This window comes from Neoarius graeffei, chromosome 1, assembly GCF_027579695.1.
Source record: "Neoarius graeffei isolate fNeoGra1 chromosome 1, fNeoGra1.pri, whole genome shotgun sequence".
Taxonomy (NCBI): Eukaryota; Metazoa; Chordata; class Actinopteri; order Siluriformes; family Ariidae; genus Neoarius; species Neoarius graeffei.
In genome coordinates, this window is record NC_083569.1 from 107883931 (window position 1) to 107899369 (window position 15439).

The 15439-nt window shown below is 40.6% G+C and overlaps 1 protein-coding gene across 1 annotated transcript in view; it reads left to right on the forward strand.

Moving 5' to 3' along the window:
• The window catches only part of dnm3b (dynamin 3b), a 98390-nt gene that overhangs the window by 49303 nt on the left and 33648 nt on the right, over window positions 1-15439 (forward strand). Inside the window, exons 10-13 of the mRNA XM_060914232.1 lie at window positions 894-1032; window positions 4788-4874; window positions 5029-5099; window positions 14448-14499. Coding sequence (XP_060770215.1) covers window positions 894-1032; window positions 4788-4874; window positions 5029-5099; window positions 14448-14499 — 349 coding nt within the window. The remainder of the gene's footprint in view (window positions 1-893; window positions 1033-4787; window positions 4875-5028; window positions 5100-14447; window positions 14500-15439) is intronic.

A 15439-nucleotide genomic window follows, 5' to 3' on the forward strand; every position in this document is an offset into this window, starting at 1 on the left:
AATGGATGGATGGATAGTATTTCATGGAGCCCATGATGCCATGGACCCCAAAGGCTTTTTTTCTGGCACCTTCCAAATAATCTGTTGGCATGGAGGTGGAGTCTGATGGTGGTTTTGGAGACTTGAAAACCCCAAGACACTACTTTTTCTTGTAATTCACCAACAGTGATCCTTGGGGATTTTTTTTTCCTCTTACCCTCCTCCTCACTGTATGTGGGGGCAAAATAAACTTTGCTCCTCTTCCAGGTGAGTCTGTAACAGTTCCAGTTGGTGTCCACTTTTTTTATTATTGCCCTAACAATAGAAATGGACATTTTCAGGCAAGTAGCTATTTTTTATCACCGTTCCCTGACTTATGAAGGTCAACACACTTCTCCCTCATTTGGTTTATGTGTCTGTTATCTTTCCCATGCTGATGTTGAGGGAATTTGACCTCTGTGTCACCTCGTATTTGTTCCCCAGTTAACCAAGAAGTCATGGATTGCAGCTTGAAAGTTCCTACACACTCCAACTCAAAAATATTGTATAATTTAAATAGGAAACATGTTTCAGATACATTGTGTTCACAATCATTTCCAGGGGTGCCAATAATAGTGGTACATATGTTTTTGTTGAAAAATGTATTTCTTGATAAGGGATTTGTTTTACTCTGAATACATTTATTTTAGTTAAAGGTTGGATTTTTCCCATTTTTTCAGTGTCCGATGAAACGACTTCACCAAAAGGTGGATTTTTTTTTTCCTGACCCTTTTTACTAATCTTTACAAGGGGTCTAATAATCATGGAGGGCCCTGTATGTATAATAGCTAAAAGTGTACACTTTTGGTAAGCACATGTCCTGTTCTATCTTGATGATATTTTCTGTTTTTTTTTTTCTGTCTTCGGGTTTCCAGGACGGGCCTCTTCACTCCAGATATGGCGTTCGAGGCGATTGTGAAGAAACAGGTCGTGAAGCTGAAGGAACCCTGCATTAAATGTATTGATCTGGTCATTCAGGAGCTGATCAACACAGTGCGTCAGTGTGCTAATAAGGTACAGTCCTTCTTATTTCTGTAAGATTATGTAAAGCCAGACACAGATATGCACTCTGGCCTTAAGTTCATTCTTTATCTGTTTTGTTTTTGTTAGCCTGGAGGTTTTTTGCTTGTTTTTTTTTTTAGTTTTAAACACAATGAGGTTAGGCGGCACGGTGGTGTAGTGGTTAGCGCTGTCGCCTCACAGCAAGAAGGTCCTGGGTTCGAGCCCCGGGGTCAGCGAGGGCCTTTCTGTGCGGAGTTTGCATGTTCTCCCCGTGTCCGCGTGGGTTTCCTCCGGGTGCTCCGGTTTCCCCCACAGTCCAAAGACATGCAGGTTAGGTTAACTGGTGACTCTAAATTGACCGTAGGTGTGAATGTGAGTGTGAATGGTTGTCTATGTGTCAGCCCTGTGATGACCTGGCGACTTGTCCAGGGTGTACCCTGCCTTTCGCCCGTAGTCAGCTGGGATAGGCTCCAGCTTGCCTGCGACCCTGTAGAAGGATAAAGCGGCTAGAGATAATGAGATGAGATGAGACAATGAGGTTATTGCAATTGAAGCTTCATTTAAAACTTTTTCCATAAATAAATGCAAAAATATTTATGTACCCGTTTCACAAGACATTGCTCTCATTTCTATGAGCACAGAAAGAAAGAAAGAAAGAAACTTTGAAGCTTACAGTGTAACTTTACCTGGTTTTTTTTTTTTAATTATCTGCTACTTTATTCTCAGTAAAGTAGGCGGGGCCCAGAGGGTCGGGGGGAAAAAAGTGACTCCAGTTGTCCAAGATGGGCATCCCTATAACTTTACAATGCTTATCGTGTTTATAACTAAAGACTAGAGCATGTTATTATAGAACGGGGGTCTGTGCTGCATTTCATGTTGTGGAACATCCTGAATACTTTATAGCAGCTACAAATAGCCATTCTCTCACACGCCTTTCTTTTCTTTCCCCCTCTAAATAATGCAGCTTTCCCTTTTACTGAGACATAACAAAGTCCTGAAGATTTTCACATGTTGTAAAACTTTTTTTGCAGCTTTACCTCTGACTGTTCCAAAGTGCTCACGCTGGAGACTCACTCGATAAATACAACCCCAATTCCACAAAATGTGTAAAATGTAAATAAAAACAGAATGCAATGATTTGCAAATCTTGTCAACCCATATTTCTTTTTTCAAAATAGAACCTAGACAACATATCAAATGTTTAAACTGAGAAATTTTACTATTTCATGAAAAAAATATGCTCATTTTGAATTTGATGGTAGCAACACGTCTCAAAAAAGTTGGGATGGGGCAAAAAAAGTCTGGAAAAGTAAGTGGTACTAAAAAGAACATTGTGCAACTAATTTGGTTAATTGGCAACGGGTCAGTAGCATGATTGGGTATGAAAGAGCATCTGAGAGAGGCTGAGTTTTTCAGGAGTAAAGATGGGCAAAGGTTCACCAATCTGCGAAAAACTGCATCCACAGATTGTGGAACAGTTTCAGAATAATGTTCCTCAATGTAAAATTGCAAAGACTTTGAATATCTCATCATCTACAGTGCATAACATAATCAAAAGATTCCGAGAATCTGGAGAAATCTCCGTGCGCAAGGGACAAGGCCGAAAATCAATATTGGATGCCCATGATCTTCAGGCGGCACTGCATTAAAAGCAGGCATGATTCAGTAATGGAGATCACTGCATGGGCTCAGGAATAGTTCCAGAAATCATGGTGTGTGAACACAATTCGCCATGCCATCCACAAATGCAGGTTCAAGCTCTGTCGTGCAAAGAAGAAGCCATATATGAACATAATCCAGAAACGCCCCCGTCTTCTCTGGGCCAAAGCTCATTTAAAATGGATTGAGGCAAAGTGGAAAACTATTCTCTGGTCAGGCAAATTGAAATTTTAAATTCTTTTTGGAAATCATGGAGGCTGTGTCCACCAGGCTAAAGAGGAGAGGGACCATCTGCCTTATCAGCGCTCAGTTCAAAAGCCAGCATCTCTGATGGTATCGGGGTGCATTGGTGCCTATGGCATGGGCAGCTTGCACATCTGGAAAGGCACCATCAATGTTGAAAGGTATGTACAGGTTTTAAAGTAACACATGCTTTCATCCAGATGACGTCTTTTTCCAGGAAGCCCTTGCATATTTCAGCAAGACAGTGCTAAACTGCATCTGTTACAACTGCATGGCTTTGTAGCAGAAGAGTACAGGTGCTGAACTGGCCTGCCTGCAATCCAGACCCTTCATCGATCCATCCATCATCCATAACCGCTTATCCTGTGCAGGGTTGCAGGCAAGCTGGAGCCTATCCCAGCTGACTATGGGCGAGAGGTAGGGTACACCCTGGACAAGTCGACAGGTCATTGCAGGGCTGACACATAGAGACAAACAACCATTCACACTCTCATTTACACCTACGATCAATTTAGAGCCACCAATTAGCCTAACCTGCATGTCTTTGGACTGTGGGGGAAACCGGAGCACCCGGAGGAAACCCACACAGACACGTGGAGAACATGCAAACTTCACACAGAAAGGCCGCTGTCAGCCACTAGGCTTGAACCCAGGACCTTCTTGCTGTGAGGCGACAGTGCTAACCACTACACCACCATGCCCCTTCAGACCTTTCACCAATTGAAAATGTTTGGTGCATCATGAAATGCAAAATATGACAAAGAAGATCCAGGACTGTTGAGCAGCTATATCAGGCAAGAATGGGACAACATTTCTCTCCCAAAACTCCAGCAACTGGTCTCCTCATTTGCTAGACCTTTACAGACTGTTGTTAAAAGAAGAGGGAATGCTACACAGTGGTAAACATGGCCTTGTCCCAACTTTTTTGAGACATGTCGCTGCCATCAAATTCAAAATTACCTTTTTTTTTTTCTTAAAATGGTACATTTTCTAAGTTTAAACATTTTGATATGTTGTCTATTGTGAAAAATATATGGGTTTATGAGATTTGCATTCATTTATATTTACATTTCACACAGCGTCCCAACTTTTTTGGAATTGGGGTTCTGTTAAATTAAATAAATACTGTAACTCCTCAGAGAATACTTCGTCCGCCATCCATACAAGTCCCTGTGTAATGATGAAGACAATTTACAATGAGCAAATTAATATAAAACTGTGACCTGCAGCTGAACTACTATCATAAAATTTAATCAACACCTTCTGACCAATCAGAATTGTGAATTTGACAGTGCTGTGGTGCAACATACAGTAAGCATCACTGTGTCCTAAATTACACTGTTACCCCATTTCCACCAACGTGAACTAGGTGCTAGTTCTTGTCTGGTGCGAGTGCCAGTTTGCAAACCTTCTGACCCACCATAGAGCCACAGGTGCTTATCTTTATGCATCTCCACTTTCCCATCAATGCAAGTGCCAAACACAATGACAACAATGATGGACTACATCATCTCTTTACAAGTGTTGTTCCTGGCTTTACGCTTTACATTGGCATCCAAATATGACTGGTCCAAATCATTTCTATCATGATAATCCACCCCCAGCCCCTGACCCAAGTCATTCTTGGTTCTAGACCAGCAAAGCATTGTTGTTGCTCTTGAACCAGTTTTCCTTGTTGAGAGGCAGTTCTTTGGTTGTCAAAATGTGAAGAACTGGTTCGAGATTAGGCACCGGCTCCAAACTGGCCCCCGACCTACCTTAGTGGAAAAGGGGGGATTGCACAACATCACTGAAGCACTGTATGTGGTTAATAGCAGATATTTCTGCAGTGTGGTACTGTACTCGTGCGTTTTATGTCTCTGTAGCTGGGTACGTTCCCCATGCTGAGGGAGGAGACGGAGCGAATTGTCACTTCACACATCCGCGAGCGCGAGAGCCGGGCAAAAGAGCAGGTAATGACCACTTTCACACAGCAGCATATGAACAAACAGCGCACTGCTCTGTGTAGGGTTTTTCCTCCAACAAAGCACAGAACAAAAAGACACAAACGTAAAAGTTCTCAAGATCATTTAAGAATTTAGATTTTTTTTTTATATCTTTCCACAGATTCTGTTACTCATTGATGTACAGCTCGCATACATCAACACCAACCATGAGGATTTCATTGGATTTGCCAAGTAGGTGTTCACTTTAATGATGGTGTTAATGTCATGTTACGCTGCCTTCACATGCTCTCCAGATTGTTCCTATTTGCGATGTCGGACTACTGCTGATGTTAGCCAGCTGCCTAGCCTGATCTAGTTTGGTATTTTCCGAATCCATACCCCTATTTTAAAAATGTACACAATGCAACCAGGGTTCAAAGATGTATGCAAGTGTCTGTGGCCTGATCAGTGACTGCTAAATGTACAACTCCAATTCCAAAAAAGTTGGGACACTGTATAAAACATAAATAAAAACAGAATGTGAAGATTTGCAAATCACAGAAACCCTATATTTCATTGAAAATAGTACAAAGACAACAGATCAAATGTTGAAACTGAGAAATTTTATTGTTGTTTGAAAAATATATGCTCATTTTGAATTTGATGTCAGCAACACATTTCAGAAAAGTTGGGACAGGGGCAACAAAAGACTGAAAAAGTTGTGTAATGCTTAAAAAAACTAATTTGGTTAATTGGCAACAGGTCAGTAACATGATTGGGTATAAAAAAAAAGAGCATCCCAGAGAGGCGGAGTCTCTCAAAAGTAAGATGGGGAGGGGTTCACCGCTCTGTGAAAGACTGCGTGGGCAAACAGTACAAGAATTTAAGAATAACGTTCCTCAGTGTAAAACTGCATAGAATTTGGGGATCACATCATCTATGGTCCATAATATCATTAAAAGATTCAGAGAATCTGGAGAAATCTCTGTATGCAAGAGACAAGGCTGAAAACTGACATTGGATGCCTGTGATCTTCAGGCCCTCAGGTGACACTGCATTAAAAGCAGACACGTGTCTGTAGTGGAAATCACTATATGGGCTCAGGAACACTTCAGAAAACCATCGTCTGTGAAAACAGTTCATTACTGCATCCACAAATGCAAGTTAACCCTTTGGGGTTGAGAGCTTCGCCAGCAAAGCTCGGCAGGTTTAGAATGAGTGGGTCATGTATTTAGATAAATATCTTTGTGAGTATTTCATCATACAAGCATGATAAACAAATTGATAGAAACTTTATACTTTACACTTTCCTATGTGCCCATTGCCAAATAATATTATAGTTTTTAAATTACCTAAATTAGATGAAACAAACTTGTCACAGGTGGCACGGTGGTGTAGTGGTTAGCGCTGTCGCCTCACAGCAAGAAGGTCCGGGTTCGAGCCCCGTGGCCGGCAAGGGCCTTTCTGTGCGGAGTTTACATGTTCTCCCCGTGTCTGCGTGGGTTTCCTCCGGGTGCTCCGGTTTCCCCCACAGTCCAAAGACATGCAGGTTAGGTTAACTGGTGACTCTAAATTGACCGTAGGTGTGAATGTGAGTGTGAATGGTTGTCTGTGTCTATGTGTCAGCCCTGTGATGACCTGGCGACTTGTCCAGGGTGTACCCCGCCTTTCGCCCGTAGTCAGCTGGGATAGGCTCCAGCTTGCCTGCGACCCTGTAGAAGGATAAAGCGGCTAGAGATGATGAGATGAGACAAACTTGTCACCTTACTCAGTCACACCGGCATTGGAGCGCTGAGCGCCCACTTGCACATTCAGAAAAGACTATTCACATGGTAATGGGATGATAATGACTTTGGGTTTCCTTTGGTTTCTCTTTCACGGTGGGAACGCCCACTATAAGCAGGATAAAATCTGTCAGACAGAGTTTAGGTTATTTGGAGGTAAAACTTGTCGTGAGATGGCACACGGATTTTATGCGCTTCGGATGATTCAGGACAATTATTTCATTTCGTGATTTCATTTCATGATTTCAGGACAGCGATTCAGTTCAATCTTGAGAACTGCGATGCGGTGCCTTTTTTATTATTATTATTATTACTACTATTTTAAACTTCGACTCAATCCAACCAAAGATCAACTCAAGTAAGTGCAAATTCTATTTCTGCTGAGCAGATCAGTTGATATGCGTGCGCTGTAGTGCAAACACAGGAAAAATGACTGAACAATTTTTCCAGAGTTAAAAGTATTTTCCTCAAAAATAGTTGATTTTGCTCGATTTTGATTTTAGAGAGTAAAATTTGGCACTGGAATGAGTGCAAAATTACAGAGTAATTGTGTAACAGAGTTGGTTGTGGCTCTGAACTGAGCAAAATAGTACAAGAGTTAATTTCAAGACACACTGAATCGAGTCAAATAACAGGTAAATGAAACTGTTGTATAAAGCAGTTTTAGAACTGTGTTAAATTGTGTGAAAAAACCATTATCTTATCCATTGTGACTTGACCTGATGGGATTAAGAGTTAATCTGATGGGATTAAGAGTTGGCAGTGGGAGGGGTTTTCATTCTTCTCACTGGAATGGAATGGAAATTTTTACCCTTCTCATTGAATACCCCTCCCACTGCCAACCCTTTATCCCAACACAATAGGACATTAAATTTTTTGATGGCCAATTAACTATCCAAATCAATGGAGCAGATTTAATTTTTTTATGCTTGATACATTCCTAAGACTGAACAGAATCACATCAAGTGACCAAAACGGTTCGACAGAATGGGTAAGGTCATGTTTTGTTTTGTTTTTCACACATTCCAACACAGTTCTAAAACTGCTTTTTACAACATCTTCATTTACCTGTTATTTTTTATTCAAGTACAAGAATGACATACCTACTACAGCTGTATTATTGTAGCTGAACTTGTGCTGAATACAAAAAAGTCATATGACTTTGAAAATACTACTTAGATTTGTTGAAATTGACAACAAAATCAGAGCATGCCAAGATCATTAGAATGCCAGAAAAGACCTTCAGACCCCAGAGGGTTAAAACAAGATATAAACAATATCCAGAAGCACTGCCACCTTCTTTGGGCCCGAGCTCTTTTACGATGGACTGAGGCAAAGTGGAAGATTGTCCCGAGGTCTGACGAAGGTCTGTCCCAAGCCAGCATCTGTGATGGTATCAGGGTGTATTAGGGCACATGACATGGGTAGCTTGTACATCTGGGAAGGCATCATTAATGCTGAGTGATATCTACACGTTTCAGAGCAATATGCTGCCATCCAGACATAATCTTTTTCAGGGAAGGCCTTCCTTCTTTCAGCAAGACAATGCCAAACCACTTTCCACACATATATTAAAATTGCATGGCTCCATAGTAAGAGTCCGGGTGCTAAACTGGCCTGCTGCAGTCCAGACCTGTCTCCCATTTAAAACATTTGGTGCATTATGAAGCACAAAATGCAACAAAGGAAACCCCGACCTGTTGAGCAACTGAAATTGCACATCAGGCAAGAATGGGACAACAGTTCTTTTTCAAAACCACAGCAACTGCAGTGGTCTCCTCAGTTCCCAAATGTTTACATTTGCACTGTGATGCAACACAGTGGTAAACGTGCCCCTGTCCCATCTTTATTGAAACATGTTGCTGACATCAAATTCAAAATGAGCATGTATTTTTCAAAAAACAATAAAATTTCAGTTTCAACATTTGATATGTTGTCTTTGTACTATTTTCAATGAAATATAGGGTTTCCATGATATTTGCAAATTCTTGCATTCTGTTTTTATTTAGTTTACACAGTGTCCCAACTTTTTTGGAATTGGGGTTATATGTTATGAATGTGGCTGCATGCAAAGAAGTAACACTAAAGTTGATTATTTTCCTACAACAGCGCAATCCATAGTGTATTATTCCTCTTGCATGAGATTAATTTGCCAACAATTTCAGTTTTGATATATGAAAAAATGATACTTCTTAAATTTTGTCCTTTTATATTTAGATTTAATGTTGTTGTACATTCTAAAAACAAGTTAGTTATTGCTTGCATTATAGCAGCTATAAACATCCTTTCTCTCCTTTTTTTATCGCTCTCTCAAAGCTTGTCATGTTTATGGAAAACTGCAAAGTGTAAATCCCTCTGTCCTGAAAACTTTGCCCTGACAGGAAACTTACAGCTTTACCTCTGACTGCTATAAGGACACTGGAGATTCCTTCCATAAATGTAAACTAAACATCTCTTCATAGAAAATGTCATCAAATGAAACATTTTACTTTAACAATATAATTGATAATGTATTAGAACGAGTGCATTAATATAAAGCTGGAATTTGCTTCAAAAGCTGGAATATAAAGCTTCAATAGCTTCCTCCAGGCAGCATGGTGGCATAGTATTTAGCACTGTTGCCTCACAGCAAGAGGGTTCTCGGTTCAAGCCCAGCGGCTGATGAGGGCCTTTCTGTGTGGAGTTTGCATGTTCTCCCTATGTCTGTGTGGGTTTCCCCCCACAGTCCAAAGACATGCAGATCAGGTTAATTGGTGGCTCTAAATTAACTGTAGGTGTGAATGGTTGTTTGTTTCTGTGTCAGCCCTGCGATGATTTGGCAACTTGTCCAGGGTGTACCCTGCCTCTTGCCCATAGACAGCTGGGATTGGCTCCAGCTTGCCTGCGACCCTGCAAAGGATAAGTGGCTACGGATAATGGATGGATAGCTTCCTCCATGTCTGAAGTTTATTTTCTGGGAATTTCAGGAGTTAGTAGCAATACCAATACTTGGTAAAAGCTAAATTACACTATAGGCATTTAGCAGATGTACAATGTACCGAGAGCAGCCTGGGGAGCAGTTGGGGGTTAGGTGCCTTGGTCAAGGATACTTCAGCCATTCCTGCTGGTCCAGGGAATCAAACCAGCTACCTTTTGGTCTCAAAGCTGCTTCTCTAACCTTCTGACCATGGCCTTCCCCAAGTTGCTGCTTTTAAACCATTTTGTGGTTTGTGGATTTATTATCTCCGCCAACTTTGTTTGAGGAGGTTAGTGAATGTATTTTGATGACATTTTGAGGAATGGTGAGCCATGGGCCAAGGAACAATTGATTAGATTTTGATCTAAATCCAGATATGTGGCTTGGTGGAGGTATGTTCTCTACTGAGTGCCCTTTGAGTTCTTGTATTATTTCAACAACTTCCATACTTTTTAGAAGAATGATGATTTCACATTGTATGAATGATTGAACAGAAGAAGAATATTTATGAATTATAGAATAAGTTCTTCTTCTTAAATTTCAGTCCAAATCTCTGAGAATGGTTAAAATATTATCAGCATGATAATATTTGGCGGAGATAATTAGCCTGATACAGTTAACCTAATGTTAGCTTGCTTGTTAGCAAATCTGGCTATTTGTTTACACACTATAATATTTAGTCTGAGGTTAGCATGAGTTTATGACGATACGTCATGTATGTCTGAGGTAAAATGAACGGCACAATCCCACTTTGTGTTTTATTCAGCATTATATTGTTCAATAAGGGACAGTCCTGTATTATGGTGACATAATTGAATAAGCTGGACAAGCTCATGTTCAAAGACATCCTGTAAACCTGTGCTGTGTTTTCTTTAAAGCGAGTTTGGGACCTGGTGGTGTATTTCAGCTACAGCCTCATGAGATGGTTCAGAAACAGAAATAGCCGCAAGTCTCTGAGTCCCCCTCGTAGCTGAGGCCTAGAACTGCAGCTCTTGTACTCCAGTGGAGGAACCGCGGCACAGGTTTAGCCGGAAATAGCACTCCAAAGTCGGCTATGACGCGCAAAATACTTCGTTTTCAATCATTTTTTGTTTTACTCAGGGTACAGGTTCTCCTCGAGAAAACTGTGGTCATGTGATCAATTATAACACGCTCTCATTGCAATCATGTGATCAGTGCAGAACCCTCACGCCCACCCCTTCCTCCTTTATTCCGTCACAATGTTCGACAGTGTTGCCAGATGGGGCGGTTTTGAATTCTACTTTGCGGGCAAAAAATGGCTTGGGCTGGTTGACAAAAATTGGGCGGGTTTGACGTTAGTTCAGCGGGTTTTTATCAGATGTTTATATAGTTTCACTCCCACTAGAAAGCAGAGATGGGAGAGAATGTAAACACCTAAGCTGAATGATGTTCTTGAATATGCGAAGGAAATCAGGAAAAACAGCTCTCTTTGGTCAACTGAGGCAAGTCATAGACCTAGTTTACCCAGCACCCCTTAAGTATTTTAAACAACTAAAATCGAGCATTGGCCTAAATTAATCATTAACAATAAACATTAATCTCATTAAGTATTATTTAAACAAAAAAAATGTCGATGTAACTGTAAGACTAATATGAATGTGTGTAATGTAGTGCAGAAACTGAACTCATAAACTAGTAAATAAGAATGACGCAATCCATTCTCCATTTTCTCTTCTCATGTTACATTCAGCCATGCATCGTAGCCTAACTTTTTCTTTTTTTTTAATTGAAGTATATAAAATTGGTACAATCTAACAAATCCACAAAAATCAGGATAACATGAAGAAAATACATGGATGTAGACAAAAATAAATTAAGCAGAATAGCTAGGCCTATAAAATTAATAAAACAAACAGGATAAATAAAAAGATAAATAAATAAAGGACAAATAAAAAATAAATAACCTCAGCAACGCAGATGTTAGATATGCATCGTAGCCTAACATAGCCTACACACTATAATGCGTGTGCGTCACCTACTGGTGCATGTAGGATTCAGAACACAGCAGATGATTGCAGAGTTATAATCTGATTCAACCACACGGAGCCGAGTACCAGACAGCAGATTTTTCACCTCCAGCACTGACGGGCTCATGTTGCCATTTAGAAGTTGTTTGCATTGTTGTTCGATTTACAAATAGTATACTGGTCTTTAGCTGCATATTTTTACTTTACAAGATAGGCATCAAGTACATTTTACATTTTGGGCGGTTTTAAGTGCATTTTGGCGGGTTTTGAACATATTTTGGGCTGGAAAACGTCAGCAGTATCTGGCAACTCTGATGTTCGAGGATACCAAAAAGGGACAGGCCTTGGTGAAACGGAAGGTTTCAGATTAAACTTCATCGTCTGTGTACACAGAGTGCTTTTTGTTTATTTATCCTGTATTTATAACACTCATGTGAAGAAATAGCTGAGATTGGAAAGGGAGAGCCAAGTAAAGGGTTCCTGCAAAACACTGGAGACAGATTCCCTCTTTTTTAACTATGCAGAGTGTGCAGGAAAGCACAGAGGACAATGTAGCAAGAAAGAGGGAGGAATGTAAGAAAGAGGTCAACATGGCCGAGCAAAAGAGAATGGAAGTCAGGTGTGAGATGATGGTGAACAGAAAGAGAGAAATAAGACGGTAACAGTTAGAGAAGTAACTTTGGGACCAAAAGGTCGCTGGTTTGATTCCCTGGACCAGCAGGAATGGCTGAAGTGCCCTTGAGTAAGGCACCGAACCCCCAAGTGCTCCCCAGGCTGCTCTGGGTATGTTGTATGTCATTCTGGATAAGAGCATCCGCTAAATGCCTGTAATGTGTGAATCCATGTAAGCACTCATGAGTTACAACTGTTGGAGTAAATCAGGCTCCACCTCATTCTTTTTCTTCTTGGTTGTCCTTCGTTTTTGATAATGACGCTTCGTGTTTGCACAGTTCATCTGTTGTGGACTCTCATGTGTCTGTGGAGTCCAATTCTTGAGCGTCATGAACGTTCACAGTGTGGGCAAGTGAACTGCATACATGTCAACCTTTGGTCAATCAAACCTGTATAACCAACCTCCAAAATCCGTATTTCCCTTATAAAATCCTTATAAGATGCAAATTAAAATAATTTACCTAAAATTTGAATGATAATTAACAATGATCTATCCCAGTTACATTTTATTCAATATTAATAACAATGAACCTTCAGAATGAATACAAAGCTCCAATGTTTGACAAAAACACAAAGTGTTATCAGCGTAGTTACGAAGGAAATACTTCGTTGTTTGGAGACAGGTTTCACCGAGCGGCTATTATGCGCGAGACTTCATATTAGCCACAAAGTCAGGAAAATCTGTTCGTAAAATTACGTTATAATGACCAAATACAATGAAAAGTATTTTTCCAGTCTCACCTGTGAAAGGTAATCCCTTGTGATCTCGTTTGGACGGTAAACCTGTTGGTACAGTTAAACGCAGCACATGAATGAGGCATCTTTATTCTCCGCTACTGTCTAGACGCTATACCAGAGACGGTTGAAGAATCTCCACTTTGCCACATCCAATATGGCGGCGAGGATGACGTATGATTCTACGCAGAAGGCGGCGTCTATGTTTATATGTCTATGACTTCACAGTTGGCGGGATTCTCGCAATGCGGTGTGCGCATGATCAAAAGTGGAACGAAGTCTCGCTACCACAAGATAACACGCGATTTCATAAGACTCTTTACTGGCTATCTGTGGTGTACAGTACGTTTGTAAATGTTATGCGCTCTTTTATCATCGTGGGAATTGATTATAGCTCTAAATAAATATTGAAGTTTTTTTAAAGAATCCATATAACTTTATTTATACGCCCGTATAATACATTTATTGAATCAAATCCGTATAAAATACGGACATTCCGTATAGGTTGACATGTATGGAACTGCCCTGGCTCAGCTGGTGCGGCAGCAGCAGCCTTCCGTCGTGCTTGAGCGTCAGCAAGGCTTGTTCGCCAGGCTTCCTCAAAGCTGTCATGGGTTTGTCTCGTTAGTGCACACCAACCAATTCTGTCTTGTGCACACTGCTCCAGCTGCTTCGGAGTGATCTTAGCATGGGCGATGTTGGCCTTCACACAGTCCTTGAATCGCTTGCGAGGCCTGCTTCAGTTTCGCTTCCCATTTTCAAAGAATTTTCAAAGTGTCATTTGTGAATATAAATCAGGCTCCACCTCATTAATTAACAATTATTCACCAAAAGCGAAGTGAGCCTGAGGTGGATAATTGTTTTAGTATAAATACAATGGGTGGTTTATTAAAAAACCAAATTCAAAAGCAGCATGCAAATGTAATAACGGCACGGCGCAGACTTGTCACTTATCTCTGCTGACTCGCATAAAATACTTTTGTTTTGAAATCGATAAAATAAATCACAATTCCACCTTACCTTTTGAATAGTTTTTAGACCAAACTTCATAGCATCTTTTAGGAACAGCATTTTCTTTCATAATTTGTAATTCATCCTCACTTACTGTGACAAAGCGATTGGTCACCATTTTGCCAAGTCGCTCGAGGTGATTATCGAGAAATAGTCCGAATCTCTTGACTAATCAGCCCATGCGATTTTCTATAATTATTTGCGTATTTGTAGTAATATCAATTAACAAATGGCGGCCATGTCGTTTAATAATTTATTGAGGTTCACACTCTACTGAGTAGTTTGCAAAAGTAGGTTTTGCATATTATGCAAATGAGTGGGCCAATTGCTTTTTGAGGCTTTTTTTTGTTTGGGAGAAACCACAAAATTAATGGAAAAAAAATGTTGGTTTGTAGGTGTCATGGATCAATTTTGCTACCAATGATGATTTAAAACGGCTTTTCTTTATTCAAAGTGCACAACAGCGGAGCAGCCAAGCAAACAAGACGAGTTCTGCTGGAAATCAGGTGTGTGTGTGTGTGTGTAATCTACATAATTCAAGAGTGAGGTCCTCTTCTCATATTCTATCAAACCGAAAGCATTTTCACTGCCTAGTAGCATATTCTGCTCCCCCCTCCCCTTTTGTTATTTCATTCTTTCTTTTGTTCTTTGACAATCCTCGTATCAGTCTCTCTAGCGTACACACGTTGTATTATTGTGCGTACATGTATGAACTAATTTGAGTTCTGCTTCTGTTCATTTTTCATTCTGGTGCTTGCATGATTGTTTCTGATTTCAGTTAGGAGTGGGCGATATAACCATATATCAATATTGTGATACAGGATATTACAATACAATGGACCTGTAATGCAGGTATAACTGTGGTACATATCACATGGCCGGGTACTTTAATGCCATCACTGAATGCCAAGCTAGTGAAGATAGCATAATCTTACAGCACAGTTCTTTACACTGTCTATGGAAACGTTTATACATGGATTATAAGGCATTTTAGGAAATTGGCTTAATAGAGAGATTTGATTTAATATGGAATGAATTGGGGCGGCACGGTGGTGTAGTGGTTAGCACTGTTGCCTCACAGCAAGAAGGTTCTGGGTTTGAGCCCAGCGGCTGATGAGGGCCTTTCTGTGTGGAGTTTGCATGTTCTCCCAGTCAGTGCGTTTCCATGCACATAGAGAAAATCGACTTTCTGCCGTTGCTCGACTGAAATCGAAGTTCTAAATGCCATGGAAACACCTTAGCTAGGCTGAAATTGAACCGAACTTGATTTCTCGTAATCGAGCTACGCGACCTAGATTATGCGATTTTTGCCGAGCTACTTAGTGCATGTATACCCTATCAAGCTACGTAGTCGAGCTACTTACTTCAGCACTGCCCCTTCCGGAAGTGACGAGTGACGAGACCACAAGCGGGAAACACGACAGCCTCGGTCGGCATGACAACAGT